This window comes from Berghia stephanieae, chromosome 9, assembly GCF_034508935.2.
Source record: "Berghia stephanieae isolate SIO BIC M18660-M18661 chromosome 9, UCSD_Bste_1.3, whole genome shotgun sequence".
Lineage (NCBI taxonomy): Eukaryota > Metazoa > Mollusca > Gastropoda > Nudibranchia > Aeolidiidae > Berghia > Berghia stephanieae.
In genome coordinates, this window is record NC_088368.1 from 15,613,039 (window position 1) to 15,632,358 (window position 19,320).

The window sequence follows — 19,320 nt, forward strand, 5'->3', positions numbered from 1 at the left end:
GTTGTTTCACTACAACAACATCATAGTCATTGTGCGCATTGGCCCTGGGACTCTGATTGGTGAGCATCGGCGGGGGTTGAATTATTTGTAATTTATAGCACAATATCCACTAAACGTGCTCAAAGCGCTTTACAGGGGGTCCCTAACCAACAGCAACACTTAACATGTAGAACGAGGCATGACGCCTATTAGGCGATATTACACTTTTTATGGACAGATACACCGCTGTTAATGACCAGGTTATTATTTTATACCTGAGTACGGTGAAAAATGTGAGTGTGAGTAAAGAGACTTTCACAAGGACTCAACTATGTGCCGAGCGAGGCTGGCAACCATGACCGTCCGATCGAAACGAGAGTAACATACCACAAGACCACATAGCGGCGTGGACCAAGGACTAAGTGAAATTATAACAAGTGGAGAGTAAACTAGGACTAGTAAACAAGATTTGAACACCAGTTGGGAGTAATCCTGGGGCTGTGGGCTGTCGGCACCGATGAGCAATGAACTGGAGGCTGTAAGATGTAGAAACAAGTGGGAAGGCAATCATGTTCTATAGAATATGAACGCAAGGGAGGAATGCACCTACTTTTAGAGATGGACACCAGTGGGGAGTGAACCTGGGACTATGGGAAGCCATACCACTGGGGAATGAACACAGTACCATGGGGCGTAAACTTGGGATTACCTAGGTAGACACCAGTGGGGCGTGAAACCGGGAATATTAGAGGTGGACACCACTTGAGAGTAAACACAAAACCACGGTATATGGACTCCTGTGGGGAGTGAACCCGGGGCTATCAGCGGAGGATACCACTGGGGAACGAACGGGGGACCACCGGATATGGACACCAGTGGGGAGTGAACCCGGGACTTTGGTAGGTGGACACCAGTGCAGGTTATACCCAAGACTATGAGAAGCGGACACAACTGGGGAGTGAACACGAAACATACGGATGGACTTAATCCTCTCCTTACCAACTAGAGGAAAATCGTCACATTCGTTATAATACAACCAACATTTTTCTTTTTCAATTTTTTTTTGTACATCATAAAATTTAAAGAAAATGAGCAGTGTGTTGTAGAGCATGTTTTACTAAAGAAATTATGTATCGCAAGAACTTACTGAGAGGTAACCTGGGACCATGGGGGTTGAAACTAATTGGAAGTGGACTCAGGGCCATGAGAGGTGGACACCACTGGGGAGATTAACATGGGACCACGTGGACACCGGTGGGGAGTGAACCCGGGACTTTGGGAGGTGGAAACCAGTAGGAATTGAAGCCAGGACTATGGGAGGTGAACACCGTTTGGGTAGTGAGCTCAAGGCAATGAGAGGTGGACACCACTGGGGAATGAACCCGAAACCACCGGATATTGACACTAGTGTGAAGTGAACCCGGGGCCATGAGAGGTTGCCATCACCAATGAGTAAACACGGATCTACTGGATATGGAATCACAATCATGGTAATATTTGTTATACATTTATTCTTTCACTAAATCGGACAGAGGCGTAACGTAATTCCGTTTGCTTTATTGGCATTCTAACTTTTCAGTCATAAGTGTTCGACAATGGTCACGCTTAACATCGCTTGACTTTTGTGACAAGACGAGACACCGTACCCAGCACACCGCGTGTTTAATTCATCGGCAAAACTGTAACTTGTATAGAAGGAACGAAATTGACGTTACTCGGCTCTTTGTTAGTGTTTTTAGCCAGCCATTTTTATGAGTATTGAACTATCGCAAAGCACTTTCCGACAGATCTAACAGACCTAGCTGCCAATTTGCCGCTGGGTAGACATGGGGGGGGGGGGGGTCCAACAAGAATCTCGACTGCATCCGGGATTGATCTTGGGCCATTTGCGTGTGAAGCGAGTGCTCTACCAAATGAGCTATAGCCCCCCCCCCCCCCAAGCTTTTCTTATTGACACCAAAATCAAAAGCAACAACAACAAAAACAAAATCAAAAACCATAAATGATTGAAGAATGCCATTGATATAAAACTCCAGTCTGTGTTATGTGTTTTAAATGTGTATTTTTAGACAATTGCCAATATTACTTATACATGAACATATTTCCAGTCAACAAAGGTAAAATCAATAATGAAGCAAAGCAAACAACAAGAATAATAATAAAAGTAATAATGAAAATAATAATAATAATAATAAAAAAAAAAATAATAATAAAAAAAAAAATAAAAAATAAATAAATAATATAAAATAATAATAATAATAATATAATAATAATAATAATAATAATAATAATAATAACAATAATAATAATGATGATGATGATGATGATGATGATGATGATGATGATGATGATGATGCCGATGAGTAAATTGTATACAAAATATAACTAAGTCATTAATCGTTTAATATATCGAATTATAAATCGATAATCAACTACTTTCATTAAAAACACACGAAATTAATACTTGACTTTGTGGGCAACAGCTGTCTACAACACAATCATTTCACACTTCATGAAACAACATGAAAAACAACCGTGGCGATGATGAATTTTTACACTGTACCATGAACTTTGTTTACATATGATTTATGTAATCGTGAAATATTCATACAGCAAAAGAAATAATAATAGTAATACTACTACTACTACTACTACTACTACTACTACTACTACTACTACTACTACATACAACTTCATACTTACTACTCTACACTATACATACTATACTACTATTACTAACTAACTACTACTACTACTACACTACTACTACTATACTACTACTACTACTACTACTACTACTACTACTACTACTATACTACTACTACTACTACTACTACTACTACTACTACTACTACTACTACTACTACTACTACTACTACTACACTACTACTACTACTACTACTACTACTAACTACTATACTACTACTACTACTACTACTACATACTACTACTACTACTACTATACTACTAACTACTACTACTCATACTACTACTACTACTACTTACTACTACTATCTACTACTACTACTACTAAACTACTACTACTATACTACTACTACTACTACTACTACATACTACTAACTACTCACTAACTACTACTACTACTACTACTACTAACTACTACTACTACTACTATACTACTACTACTACTACTACTACTAACTTCTAACTATATACTGCTACTACTACTACTACTACTACTACTACTACTACTACTACTACTACTACTACTACTACTACTACTACTACTACTACTACTACTACTACACTAATAATAATAATAATAATAATAATAATAATAATAATAATAATAATAATAATAATAATAATAATAATAATATTAATAATAATAATAATAATAATAATAGTAATAAACAGCGACAGTAAAAATCAACAACAAAGATATCATTATGATAAAACCAAACCATCTTCCATGACAGATAGCCAAAGACAACAATATTATAATGATGGCAATATCAACGGTTGTGAGGATTGAGGATGTTCTTCATTAATCATCAATCACATATCTATCGTCGCATGATACTCATACATTTCTAATAGCGAAAAATGAGAACAGTACGTAAACATTTTATTAATATCAATATTATAATAATTTTATGTTTGCCAAGCTCAAGGGCAATCGAGTTTATAATGACTCACAAACACACACATACACACAATCACACCCATTCAGATACACACATACCTCCCCCCACCCCTACCCTCCCAACACACACACACATACACACACACACACACACACACACTGACCTAAATAAACACCCGTACAAGCGCTGAGTGATAAAATAAATAAATACATATTTTATTTGAAAAGTAAAAAAAAGAAATAATTGATAAATTAATTCATAGGATTCAAGTATGTCTTATAGACAACGTTATAGCCACATAATACATGTAATACTATTATTCATTGATGCATTCAAACCTAGAGGCAAATCGTTTCCAACGTAATCATGCCCATCCTCTCATCGGGATGTAAATCTAAACTTGAAGAGGGAAAAAATACAAATAGATTTAAGACTAAATGCTTTTGAATTTTCCAGTGATACTAGGTGCCTAACTAACATTTCTTTTCATATTCGATCAAAACGTTTCGACATAATATCCCTGTGCAGTTATTTATAAAATGTATAAACTTGTACATATTAGGCTTCTCAATTAAATATTTGGTAGATATATATATCTCTGAAATAGTTATACCGTCTACATTCACAGATTTAATTATACTCATCTTCAATTGTGTTACAATTTACAGAGCCTAGGAGGAAAAGTATTTAAACAGATGCAGTTGGGTGGAAGGAGACAATTCCTGATTTTGGTGGAGCAAAGATTTTAAGTTAAACATTGCTCTACGACCGAGGTCTACGAGGTTCTGTATTCCTTTGTAGAGTTTCCACTCTTACCGACCATAAACCCAAGATATTTGAATTGCTCTACTGTTTCTTATAATGTTTCTCTATAAAACCACCTGTCCATCGTCCTGATCTTTCCACGTCTTTTAAAATCAATGCATTAGATTTTGGTCTTTGTGTTAACGTGCAAACCCCACATGTAAAAGTAATCACTCAGACAATTTAATCCTCGATGCAAACCAGTTCTTGTTTCACTGAATAAAACCATATCATCGGCAAATAAAAGGACAGTTAACAATAATGAGTTAATGTTTACACCTATTTCTTATGCTGTTCTAAAGCTTCGCTAATATCATTTTAAAACATAGTGGGAAGTAACTCTCCCTGAATAACCCCATTTTGTTACAGGATATTAATATATAGAATCACACAAAAGACGGACAAGCTTGATTGGTGTATTCTACAATATAATAATATGACTATACGTAGAGGGAACAAAATGGATGTCACTGGCCTCTTTGTTATTGTTTTCAGCCAGCTTTTTTTTTCTAGTTATCACTAAATTGTATCATTCAGACAATAAACGTTCAAGGATATACATAGTTTATGTGATTAAATTGTGTCAATCAGACAATAAACGTTCAAGGTTATACATAGTTTATGTGATTAAATTGTGTCAATCAGACAATAAACGTTCAAGGTTATACATAGTTTATGTGATTAAATTGTATCATTCAGACAATAAACGTTCAAGGATATACATAGTTTATGTGATTAAATTGTGTCAATCAGACAATAAACGTTCAAGGATATACATAGTTTATGTGATTAAATTGTATCATTCAGACAATAAACGTTCAAGGATATACATAGTTTATGTGATTAAATTGTGTCAATCAGACAATAAACGTTCAAGGTTATACATAGTTTGTGTGATTAAATTGTGTCAATCAGACATAAACGTTCAAGGTTATACATAGTTTATGTGATTAAATTGTGTCAATCAGACAATAAACGTTCAAGGTTATACATAGTTTATGTGATTAAATTGTGTCAATCAGACAATAAACGTTCAAGGTTATACATAGTTTGTGTGATTAAATTGTGTCAATCAGACAATAAACGTTCAAGGTTATACATAGTTTATGTGATTAAATTGTGTCAATCAGACAATAAACGTTCAAGGATATACATAGTTTATGTGATTAAATTGTGTCAATCAGACAATAAACGTTCAAGGTTATACTATATTTGCGTGTGTGTACGTTACATACGGTTGGTGGATCTTTTGAGCTTTGTGGATAAACGCAACGCACCCTATCAATATGTTAAATTGTCATGCAGCGATTGGGAACTCGTCTGGAATTCCAAAACAGGATCTTAATGGGAGAATCGTGTCTTATTGTTTACGCGGTGGTTATTGAGGAGAAAAGAATAATTAGTTTAATTTTTCATTGGTTTGAAAGTATTTCCATTACAACAATGATACCAGAACAGTTTGGGTCACCAGACCTGCAAATAAGTACACGTTGCCTTTACCGATACGTGCAGTGATAATACCCCGATGAGATGATGGGTCACATATGTCAATCGGTATAATGTCGGGATGACCCAGATACCAAAACTTGAGCTTTTTAAAGAAATTAAGCTTTTATATAGTGCATTTTTCACTAAACGTGCTCAAAAAGTGCTTTACAAAGGGTCGCTGACTAACAGCAACACGTAATATGTAAAATGAGACATGACACCTGTTTGGCGATTTCACAATTTTTTCAGACAGAGATAACGCGGTTAATGGTCAGGTATTCATTTTACACCCGACTACGACGAGAGAACGTGAGTTGGAGCATTGAGGTTTTCATGAGCCACCGAATTGTAGCGTTTTCCAATGCAATACGGCTGGGTGCTTCGAGGAAAGGCAGAAAACGGTTCTTTAGCCAGTCTTCAACCACCTCTGCATTGACCCCAGAAAGATAGTCTCTACCTTCCAGATGATGCAAAAAAGAAAAAATGGTATGGCATTCTTCTAAATACCCAGTATCTTCACCACCTGCAAGAATAACAATGATACTCTGTCCAGAACTCATGAGCCTTTTTCTACCCGAATTATCAGACGTCCATTCCTTAGTCGGATGTATGTTTACGTTCAACCAGCTCCATACATCTTTGGATGATATCTATATCAATGTTGTCTTGGATCCTTTTCCTATCACGTCGTTCCACACGGGTGATCTCTCCGTCGTATTTCGATAATCATCTTCTCAGGGTTGATTGTGAAATTCCAATTCCATAGCCGTCCTCTTTAATGGCTTATCGATAGATACAAGTAGATTTCTTTTCGCAGCTTTACGAGTGTGCCCTATCGTATCGTATAGTATACTATATGTTTGAAAAGCCTTTAAGTGCTCTGTGAAACGTTCGTGCATAGATACAAGTTTTCAAAGTTATATAAACAGCAATCATTGTTAATATAATATAATAATATCAAGTTTATTATAATCAGTATTTCAAATGATTTAAAACTAGAGATTACATATTGGTACTTGCAACAGGATGTAGATAATACGCAATAAATCATAAATTCAAAATTTAAGGCAAACTACACGAGCTGTAAGTTTTTTGGAGTTAAAGTGAATTGTTTTTATTCGGAAACAAGTATGACGTGAACTCATTACCACTAGCCGGAACTACGTGTCAGCAAAATATTTTTTTTTTTGAAAAATGATGAATTCATCTCATACTTTTATTTGTGGTGCGTAACTTGTTTACAATTTTTTACAGTTTAAAATCTCGAATTTTATGGCAGCGGTTTTAAAGTAGTTTTTATCGGTCTTAAAGAAGAAAACGTTTTTGATGTGGCATCAACAGGGTCTAAAATCTATATTCAATTAAGAAAAATTGATTCGAATCTTGACATAAATTTTTTTCAAATTTTTGATAGCTGAGATTAATAGGTAAAATAACACAGGTAAATTTAAGAACTTAAATTAACAATAATACAAGTTACGGCAAACTGTCCAGTGCACACACAGACGAATCAGAATACACAGTATCACGACTAGGTTATGTTGAACTTTGCTTGGGTGGAACGTTTGATGAGCTGACCACTCCAAAGTCGAAACAAAGTTGGTTACGGTTGTTATGGATGGAAACTTCTCGTTCTCGTCCTTCGTTTCCAAAGTAAAGTTGTGGTTGAAATCTTCTCGATAGTTCGTTCTTCGATTTCACTCCAACATAACGTTGTGGATAAAACCTTCGACAATTCGTCTTCGAGGTGTCACCCAACGTAAAGTAAAGTTGTGGATAAAACCTTCGACAATTCGTATTCCAGGTGTCACTCCAAAGTAAAGTAAAGTTGTGGATAAAATTTTCGACAGTTCGTCTTCGAGGTGTCACCCAACGTAAAGTAAAGTTGTGGATAAAACCTTCGACAATTCGTCTTCGAGGTGTCACCCAACGTAAAGTAAAGTTGTGGATAAAACCTTCGACAATTCGTCTTCGAGGTGTCACCCAACGTAAAGTAAAGTTGTGGATAAAGCCTTCGACAATTCGTCTTCGAGGTGTCACGCCAACATAAAGTGCTGTAGATAGAGTGTCAAACTCTAAATTACTAATTTGTATAGAAATTTATTAATAAATTCTCTTAACACATCAATTATTATCTTATTTCAATAGGTCCCAAATCGGTTATAAATTGAATATAAGATATAGATAAATATTTAACCAAATAAAATTAGAATAAAACTTTTACAAATGATTGGTTGTATCAATAGTAAAACAATGGTATTATATTAAAAACGGTAATATAACTGAAATCAAATATCAAATTACAAGTATCATATCAACATCATTGATGATATATAGATTTTAATGTAATCAATTACAATGTAAAGAAAGCATTAATCAGATACAATAATGATATATCATTAGAGAATCATTATTATAAAATACAACAGCATCATTTAAATGTAGTGATATTGTATGTTAAATATCAAATTAATAGACAGTTTCTATACTAATAACATTGTAATTTGATACATACCCTCCTGTTGGGCAATAGTATGACAAACACGACTGATTAAGGTTCACAAGTTTTTCGTCTATAATAATCCACGCTTTAGTGTTGTTATTTTAAATATAAGTTAAACTTAGGACGTGTGTCCTTTAAATAAATGAAATGTGTCTATTATTTATTCGTTGACTGACGAGGACTTCTAGGGCTTTGTCGTCTACAGATTCTCCAGGATAAGTGAAATTACTCTTCAAACAGAGTTAATTTATATGATTCTGTCATGAAATTATAATTCCATATATTATGGCATAGCTGCGTAGAATTGTCTTCCTTCGTTATTAAAATGAATTACTCAATATGTGATAAACCAAGACAGATAGAACAGTTTTACTCCTAAGCCATGCACCGCGGTGGAACCACGCCATTATATTATCAAATAATAACTATGCTTGAGGATATTATAGGTGATACAAATAAGGCAAGAGTCTGAGAGTGAGTTTTTGGTACAAAGCATTTGTTTGTTTTACGTTGTTACGTATTAATGAATTGATAAAACATGATGCAACAACCTAATTTTAACAAACAAATTATAAATGGGTTAAAGTCTATGAGTAAGACTTCTTAGTCTTCAGTCATATAAACTGTGTTTATCTTCCTGAACCCGCCTCAATGATGAGTCTGAATTTAACTTGCATCTCTTTCCATTGACTATAGATCCACAAAGATGCATCTCTTTCCATTGACTATAAATCCACAAAGATTGAATTTTCAGTGTTCAGATGTCAATATTGTGTGACCGTAGGTAACGACAGTTTGTGACGATAATAGTTCTAATTTAAGCTCGTTTATAGTGTTTATCCCTAATCAATTTTAAAGTATAAAACATTGTCTTCTCTTAATCTTGTACTGCATGCCACTAGGTTCTTTATTTTCCCATTACTTATTTAATTAATTTATACCTATTTGCATATTTTTAAAAATTTCTTTAAACATAATGATTTATTCTTTATCTATCTATATATTTCAATACATCAACATTATCACCTCTACCTTCTTTGTACAATGATACCAAGTTACCTGAAATGTCGCTTTATTATTTACACAGAGAATCGACACAAATCGAAATGACCTAGACAATTTTATACAGACCAACAGTCTTTAGATGGTGACACTTTAAATTCTTTTCAGCCATTCTCATAAAAATGAATAATAATCTAATTATGAAGGCCCCAAATAAATCCAGTGAGACAAATCCCCTTCCAACAACGCTTTTAATTTTTGCATTGACGAGCTTATTCCATCAATAACTAAAATAATTAATCAGTCACTGCAAACTGGTATCGTCCCCTCTTGCGTTAAGACAACTCTCATTACCCCACTTGTAAAGAAACCCTCTTTGGACCATAACGATTTTAAATACTACAGACCCGTTTTAAATATTCCGTTTATTTTCAAAAATCTGGAAAAAGCAGTTCTTCAGCAATTAAATTTACATTTAAAATTGCATTTTATACATGGGCCATTCCAATCAGCTTATTATAGAGAAAACCATTTATGTATGTTGGACTTATCGGCTGCATTTCTCACGATAGACCACAACATTCTGTTGAATCGACTCGAACGTCCTTTTGGTATCAAGGGATTGGCGCTGAAATGGTTCGGATCTTCCTTAGAGAACTCCACTGGCTTCCCGTTGAGAAACGTATAGAATATAAGATATGTACTATAGATTTTAAATCCTTGTACTCTGATTGTCCTGGATACATTAATGGCGTGCTTAAATTCTACGTCCCAGCCTGAAATCTGAGATCAAAGTCTGAAAATCACATTATTGAGAAGCCTAAAATTACTCACAAAATTGGCGAGTATGCGTTTGAATGTTCGGTACCTCTTATCTGAAACTACTCAGAGACAGTAATGATAAGGAATTCTCTTTTTTTTTACATGTTGTAGAAATATATTGCTTTGTTTGAATGGTTGTATCTTTGAATGAAATATATCACGTTACGGTTCAGCACATTGATCGTGTTGAGATGCGTGGTAAGACGCTATATAAAAACCATATATTATTATTATTATTATTATTATTATTATTATTATTATTATTATTATTATTATTATTATTATTATTATTATTATTATTATTATCATATATTATTATTATTATTATTATCATTATTATCATATATTATTATTATTATTATTATTATTATTATTATTATTATATTATTATTATTATTATTATTATTATTATTATTATTATTATGGTATTTTTATACACCGATTCTTTTGAAAGGTTATGATTTTTTAAATGTATGTGTTATAATAGTTTAATATGGATAATAATTTTTCTATTTTGATGTATGCAGATAGTATGGTTGATGTGTTGTGTATATCTGTGTTTGGTGGTGTTTTTTTTGTGAGGAGTCTCTAGCACTTGACCAGACCTGCTACTCGAAAATTTAAAAATTCGTTGTTTTTTAGAGATAAAAATAGTAGTCATTTGGTAAACGTTATAGATCAACAATTTACCATCAAGAAGCTCGAATAACACTTTAAAATTCTTTATATTATTATGCAGTCTGGTACCAAACTTTAATTTTCAACAAGTTTTAATGACTTTGAAATGCTCATGATTTCTGAATTTGGAGTCAAAACTTCGTATTTCTACGCATTTTTCGTAATATTAGGCAGCTCAACACTTGACACACATCCATCTACTGATGAACACCAGTCGGTGCTGCCCTCGCTCACCCGTTCGTTCTCCATTGCGGTGATTTGTTCCATGATCCAATGGTTGATAAGTAAGCACATAATTTGGTAAACACCGGTGGAGAATGCGATGGAGGAAGAAAGTGCTTTGCCAGCTTTTGATTTTACGAACTTGACATTTTAGGAAATTATGTCATCCATATGAGCTATAACATTCAGATGTGTTTATTTGTCTTGCCGTCAAAGTCTGACGTTCATGTGGTTTGAAAATTCATCGCTATTTTCCCCCTTTAAGATAATATAGTTGTTAATAATATAAATATTGTTAAATTTGACACACTGTGACGCATGCGTATTGACGTGCAAACCTACTTGAAACCATTAAAAGTTTCTAAATATTTGAACATGTGAGTACACACACTTATCAATGATCATTTTTGCAGGTTATTAAATATTACTACGTTTAAGAACAATTTGCTGTACGTAATTTACCTTTCAATTATAATATAAAATAGATAATTCCACAAAATAAATCAAATACTGCATTTTATTTCCATTGCAACATTTTTGTTGTCTGCCATGCCAACAATATGCCTAATGTGTTTCAGTTACAACCTAACGTTACAAGTTGTTTTTATTTGATGTTCGGTTACCGAATAGGATGAATATATCGTTTGGTTAACGCGCCTCGTCCTGTCCTTGTTGTTGAATGTAGTAAAACATTAGTGACTTCTAATTGTTTTTTAAATACTTTGTGATATTTTTTTACTATCAATGGACCTAAAACATACCAAATAGGATAGGGTAGTCAGGTAGAATTGTACATCACAGACAAAGTGTTTTTGTTTCTTTATTTTATAATTTAAAAGATAATATTTTTAAAAAATAATAATTTTGGGGGGGGGGTTAAAACACTTGCTTTTTGTCTGTCTTTAACTTACCTGTCATGTTTCAGTCGCGACCAACCGTTACGAGCTGATTTTTATTCGTTATAGTTGTATTGTAATTTTTGTAATTGTAATGAAGTCATACTGCAATTAAGAATGAACGCCACCAAATCAGTGGCCACAATTTTCCACCTGAACAACCAAATGGCAAATAAACCCCTCCAAGTAAAAGTCGGTAACACAATACTATCAAACGACAATAATCCCAAATATCTTGGAGTCACTTTAGACAGACAACTAACGTGCAGAAAGCATCTCGAGAACTGTGCAAATAAAGTCAGAAAACGAAACTGCCTTCTCAGAAAAGTTGCTGGCACATAATGGGGAGCATCCCAGACAGTATTGAGGACAACAGCGCTTGGACTCTGTTATAGTGCGGCTGAGTATTGTGCTCCAGTATCGACAAGGAGCTCACATACAAACACACTTGACACCAAATTAAGAGACACCATGCGAGTGATAGGCGGCTGTATAAAAACCACACCAACACAATGGCACCCAGTTACCAGCGCAATTGCCCCTCCACACCTAAGAGGAGCACTGTCAAATCAAAAAGAACTAAACAAGGCCCAATCAATATTGGCAATAAATACCCCCCCCCCCCCTGGCAAAAATAGTAAAAGACGCCCCACAAACAAATCGACTTAAGTCCAGACGACCCTTCCACAAGTCCGGAATAGAAAACCTTGACATCACCACTGCCTGGGCCAATGAATGGCAATCAAACCTGCCAAAAAATGGACAAAACATTACCAACCCCACTCTGCGCCTTCCTGACTTTAAAACAGCAAAAAGAAAACACTGGGTCGACTTAGAACCAACTATGGTCGCAGCAAAGAAAGCCTCTATCGATGGAGACTCATTAACTCACCAATCTGCCAATACTGCAAAGGGGCACGTCAAACCATCGATCATCTGGTCCTGCAATGCCCAGTAACAAAATTAGAACAATCTTTGAAGCCGGAGATGACCTGACATCATGGATCGACAAACATAATTTGGAGGTGTAGCCATACGCTACTACTACTACTACTGCTTCATTACAACGAAGTGGTTATTCAGTATCAGATACTGAATAGTGCTTTGCCACTATTCAGTGTCCATGAGGAACTCTTTTTAAAGAGAGAGTGAAAAGTGCGACAATCTCGATTGTATGTAAATAAACTGCTGATCTACTTCCAGATTGAACACGTGCAGTAACTGACAGCCCGATTCAAAGTTGTAAACATATTTTGATCGTAATTTTTTAATTTCTGCTATTGTGCAATTAACATAGTTCAAAATATCTTCATCCCCACTGGTGTACACTTCCCTTAGTCTCAGGTTCACCCCCCACTGTTGCCTACTTCCCACAACTTTGTCGGATATTGCCGTGTTTCGTAAAAAAGTAATTACTTTTATGTGAAACTCGCTGAAACCCGCCGAAAACCATAGTCTCAGGCTCACTCCCCACTAGTATACACTTCCCTTAGTCTCAGGTTTACTCCCCATTATTTGCCTACTTTCCATAACTTTGCCCGATTTTGTTGGGATTTGGCGCATTTCGTAAACGAAAAGTAATTGCTTTTTTTTCAAAATCCGCCGAAAGCCAGTCTCAGGTTCACTCCCCACCGGTGTACACTTCCACGAATCTTAGGTTCACTCCCCACTGTTGCCTACTACCCATGACTTTCTCGGATATTGCCAGGTTTCGTCGGGTTTCCTAAAAAAGTAATTGCTTTTATATGAAACTAGCTGAAGCCCGCCGAAAACCATAGTCTCAGGTTCACTCCCCACTGGTGTACACTTCACTGAGTCTCAGGTTCACTCCCCACGCTTTGCCTACTTTCCACAACTTTGTAAAAAAGTAATCCCCCCCCCCCCCATTTTGTTATTGCTTTTTTACAAAACCCAGAGTCCCAGGTTCACTCCCCACTGGTGTACATTTCCCTGAATCTCAGGTTCATCCCCTCCCCTCCCCCCTACACACACACACACACACACACACACACTCACACACACACGCTGCTGCCTACCTCCCAAAACTTTGTCGGATATTGCCAGGTGTCGTCGGGTTTCGTAAAAAAAGTAATTGCTTTTTATTACGAAACCCACCGAAACCCAGTCCCAGGTTCACTCCCCACTGGTGTACACTTCTCTGAGTCCCATAGTCACTCCCACAGCTGCCCTCTTCCCATAACTTTGTCAGGTTTCGGAGAAAAAAAACACCGTATTATAGTGCAAAACCACTATTCAGTGTCAGATACTAATATAGTACAAAACCACTATTCAGTATCAGATACTGAATAGTGCAAAACCGCTATTCAGTATCTGATACTGAATAGGGCAAAACACACTATTCAGTACCAGATACTGAATAGTGCAAAACCACTATTCAGTTGTGCCGCGCTGAGGACCGGTCCGAAGAACCGGTCCCACGGTTCCTTGGCTGTGACCGGAGGACCGGTCCCAAGCTGGCGAACCGTTGACCGAACCGTTGGCCGAACCGTTGAACCGAACGTTATATCCTCACTTCTTATCTTTCTATGGGAGCGTTCACATATTACGTCATCAAAAATTTGCCCTTTTTAGACCCCCCCCCTCCCCCAAGTCATCACTTGTCATCATTGACCTGACCCCCCCCCAACAGATGATGACGTCATCTAATTTAATAAAAACTAAAAGATAACTTTAATTTCACAATATTTATTATTCGTTTTTCAAACCATAAACATTGATTATCAACGTTTGATAAAACACATTCAGACATTTTATTAATTTCAGAAACTGTTGATAATTTATGTTTTACGATACAATGGGGACATAAAATTTAAATTTGCAAAGATAAAATCTAACAAACATTATTTAAATTAGGCTACTTGGTGCAGGTGCTATTAAAAAAAATTCAGAAAGTGTAATTTAAAATAGTATAGGAGGCAAATTATTTTATAGCATATTAGTCTTTTAGTGGAATGAATTTCTGTTTCAATTTCCAAACATAAAATTAATTGATTCAAAAATGTTTCTGCCTTGGACCTCTGGCAATGTACTATAAATAGTATCATCAATTTCATCTTCATCGTCATCATTTTCTCCCATTTGCTGTTCTTCATGTATGCCGCATTTTCGTGAATGGTCTTTCATTGCTGTGATCGAGGAGTGATACAATGAACATTTAGGGCAAGTTCGCCTTTTGAGAAGTGATACCCCTTTCCCATTTTGTTTCTTGAGAGATGGGCAATACTCATCATAGCAATTTATCTTTAGCTGTTTTGAAAGGAACAAACTTTGAAATAGGCTTAATTTGCCTATGTTTTGATGACATCATCTTGGGTCTGACCCTCCCCCCCCCCCCCCCATGTCAACACATGTCAACATTTGGTAGACCCCCCCTCCCCCCCCTAGCTGATGGCGTAATATGTGAACGCTCCCCTATTTGAACGGTCCCAGTGATTCTAGTTTCTTTACTGCCTTTTCTCGGTCCTTTTGCCTAGGTCGTTCGCCTAACCACCCATCCCACTTAATTAATCGCACCAACCCTCTCTTGCACATACGCCCTCTTGTGTGTGTGTGTGTGGGGGGGGGGGGGGGGTTGGGGGTAAGAGGGGCCGCGAGACGCCTTGGACGATTCCATTACTCGGGGTAAATTTCCTAATTTACTACACACTAATGATTGCAATGACAATGATCTATTTTGACGACATCACCTCTCTTTTCTAATGGGTTATTCTTTGAAATGAATGTGACTACTATAAGATGTGTGTTTGTGTGTATGTGTGTGTTCCTGTGTGTGTTTCGAACCTAGCTGGTCCGATTTTTTTTTCTTTTGGCTATCTGTTGTCACCGTCACCACTCCTTTCTCTCGCATTGTTGTCATTTGATGATACAATAATATTTTTATTTCGTTTGGTGTTTTTACTAATCAAATGATACAAGTTTCATATACTATAGATTTCTTCAAAAATAACAATTATAACGTCTGTATTTTTAAAAACCACCATTAGATTATTTGGGGGGCCCGATAGTTCAGTTGATAGAGCACTCTCTTTACATGCATGGGGCCAGAGATTGATCCCGGGTGCAGTCGAGCTTTATTTTCTTCTGATCTATGTCTATTCAGCAGTGAATGGGTAGCTGGGTTTGTTAGATCTGGCGACAAGTACTTTGGGATAGACAGCGTCCTATCTAAAGATAGAAAAAATTATTTTATTAAAAAAGAAACAAAAACGTGAGCTTTTATATAGCGCAATATCCACTAAATGTGCTCAAAGCGCTTTACAACGGGTCCCTGACTAATAGCAACACGTAACATGTAGAACGAGACATGACGCCTGTTAGGCGATGTTACAATTTTTTTCTGACAGAGACAACAATGTTGACGACCAGGTACTCATTTTACACCTGAGTACGGTGATAGGATGTGAGTAAAGAGTCTTTCAAGGACTAAACTAGGCGCCGAGCGAGGCTCGAACCCAGGACCTTCCGATCCGAAAGCGAGTGTCATACCACAAGATCACATAGCCGCACGAAAAGATAAAAAAGGAATGGAGACAACACCAACCCCCCCCCCCCCCCCAAAAAAAATAATTTAAAAATTTAAAAAATCAAAACAAACTCTACCCACTTCCCATACTTTTGGTCCAGCATGTCACAGACATTAAATATTAACAATCCATTTTTCTTTCACTCCCTAACATTGACCCGACCCCTCCATCAATCTTCGCAGACACACACACACACACACACACACACACACACACACACACACACAAGCACATGCTTAATAGATAGTGTTATAGCACTATTTTCATGTTTTGAGGCAACACGCCTTCTCCGCTCTCACTTACACTTAGCGGTTCGACAGCCATCTACTGCAGGACCGGTTCCAATCGTTTGGAGGTCACAATGACGCCTTGTGATTGGCCAATGTCGAAAAAGAACCGGTTCGAACCGGTCCTTGTGGTTCACATTTCCCAAGGACCGTAGAACCGGCGGTCCTAAACATGCTTGAGACCGCTCCGCACTACTATTCAGTATAAGTATCAGATACTGAATAGTGCTAGCCTCATTACAATTACAAAAAAAAAAAAAAAATTGTTTCAAATGCAACAAATAAAAGCAGCTCGTCACGGTTGGCTGCGACCAGATCAATGGATACGACTGAAACGTGCGAGGAAGGGTTTGTGAAACGTGCCATGAAGGGTTTGTTTTTTTTCAGAGTATGTCATACCGATGCAACGTATTTCTATCTTCATAACATTCGTGAAGTCCCAGGTTTGAGAGTTTTTTGGGGAGTTTTTTTTGTTGTTGTTGTTGCCAAAATGGGGGTCTTTTAAATCGATTGATATTTGAAGGACGAGTTTTCTGGCCAAATCTTTAAATACCCCTCTTTCCAGAGTACGGCAGTTAACTGGTTAGTCGGTCATTGAAGTTGGCCGACTTGTTTTCTGACCGAAAATAGAAATATTGTATTTTGTCAGAGCATTCAGTGTAATATACAATCATAATCGGATAGAATACCAGGAGCCTGTGAGTCGGTACTCTGAATGTGTTTTACATGTCGTTGCTTCATACTTGATGTGTGTTTCTGTAATTAGTTCAGTTAGTAGCTTGGAAACACAGGTGAGTGTTCGGTCTAGCGTTGATTTTTTTGTTTGTTTTGTTTTCTTTATCTTTATCGTAAGTTATATCAGTAAATTCCTTGTTATATAACTTACTACGTAGGCATGTAATGTTCTATATTTTTATGATTTTGATGACGAGAAAGAGGATAAAAAGGAAATGGAGAAGGTATCGGGAAGAACGAGAGTAATGATGATGATGATGATGATGATGATGATGATGATGTCTGACATCATCATCATCATCCTCATCATCATCATCATCATCATCATCATTATTATTATTATTATTATTATTATTATTATTAGTAGTAGTAGTAGTAGTAGTAGTAGTAGTAGTAGTAGTAGTAGTAGTAGTAGTAGTAGTAGTAGTAGCAGTAGTAGTAGTAGTAGTAATAGTAGTAGTAAGTATCCTCGTTACTTCCTCCTCTTCTTCTTATTCTCCTCCTTCTTCTCTTCCCTTTTTCTTCTTCTTCTTCTTCTTCTTCTTCTTCTTCTTCTTCTTCTTCTTCTTCTTCTTCTTCTTCTTCTTCTTCTTCTTCTTCTACCCGGATTGTGACCTGGAGGTGTAGGAGTCTAATCCAACTGCAAATCAATATCCCTGAATACCTACACACATTTCCCCAACGTACCCATGATTATAATAACTTGTCCGAAGAGTTTTATCTCTGGTGAAGAAAAAAAAAATGTTGAAATAGCCCCCGAAAGCGTTATGTCCTGCCCTTCATATTAAGTACTTTGCTCTTGGCGTGGGACTTTGTGCAAAGTGCCTTGAGCATAACTGTGACCCATAATCTCAAAACAGTATTATATAGGGGTGATTTATGTTCTGAATAAAAAAGGAATTTATAAACAAAAATGTGATGCTTAGGTTAACTAGTTCTATGGAGGAGAGTGAAAATAGTTTCTTAGTATTAAAAAATACATCAGCTATTATATAGCCTTACTAAAAGTACTCAAAGCGCTTTACAAAGGGTCCCTAACTAACAGCAACACGTAACATGTAGAACAAGACATGACGCCTGTTATGCGATATCATATTTTTTTTCAAAATGAGACAAAGCTGTCAATGGTTAGTAACTCAATTTACACCTGAGTAAGGTGAGAGAATGTGAGTAAAAAGCCTTTTCCAAACGAGGTTCGAATCTAGGACCTTCCGATCCGAAAGCGAGTGTCATACCTCAGGACCACATAGCCGCACAAGAAACGAAAAACGAAAATGTAAATATCGGATCACTTTAATTCTAAAGTCATCTTTTCATTCCGACTTCAGACCTAACTGATATGATGAAATCACCATTTCGTTGATATTGCTCTATATGACATTTCTTCTTTATTTCTCTCTCTCTCTCTCCAGCCATTCTCTCGGCCTGTGCTTTCGTACAATGGAGAACAGTTCTACAATACCCATGATAGGTTTATGGATAGATAGATAGATAGATAGATAGATAGATAGATAGATAGATAGATAGATAGAGGGGTTGATAGGATGGATAACTATTCCAAAACAACCAAGACCGTGTTTGGGAAACGGCTGGTGTTGGCGTTTTCTATCTTGACCTTCAGTATGGGGTTTGGCATTCCCGTTTCGTTATCTGTCATGTACTTGGATTGGCAAGACACCTTTAGAGCGACACGGGTCAATACGGCTGTTGTACACTCCACCTGTGTCAGCATTTTGTTAGGAGGAGGTAAGT

At 36.4% G+C, this 19,320-nt stretch overlaps 1 protein-coding gene across 4 annotated transcripts in view; it reads left to right on the forward strand.

Annotated features, from left to right (window-relative positions):
- The first annotated feature begins 11,028 nt into the window (after positions 1-11,028).
- LOC144979763 (monocarboxylate transporter 7-like) overlaps positions 11,029-19,320 on the forward strand; it is a 29,320-nt gene continuing 21,028 nt past the window's right edge. Inside the window, exons 1-2 of one of the 4 annotated variants that reach the window (XM_078926801.1) lie at positions 11,029-11,483; positions 18,981-19,314. In XM_078926801.1, coding sequence (XP_078782927.1) covers positions 19,113-19,314 — 202 coding nt within the window. In that variant the 5' untranslated portion in view covers positions 11,029-11,483; positions 18,981-19,112. Of the gene's footprint in view, positions 11,484-16,978; positions 17,625-18,980; positions 19,315-19,320 lie in introns of those variants that run through there. The other 3 variants (XM_078926798.1, XM_078926799.1, XM_078926800.1) reach the window with 3 other exon arrangements.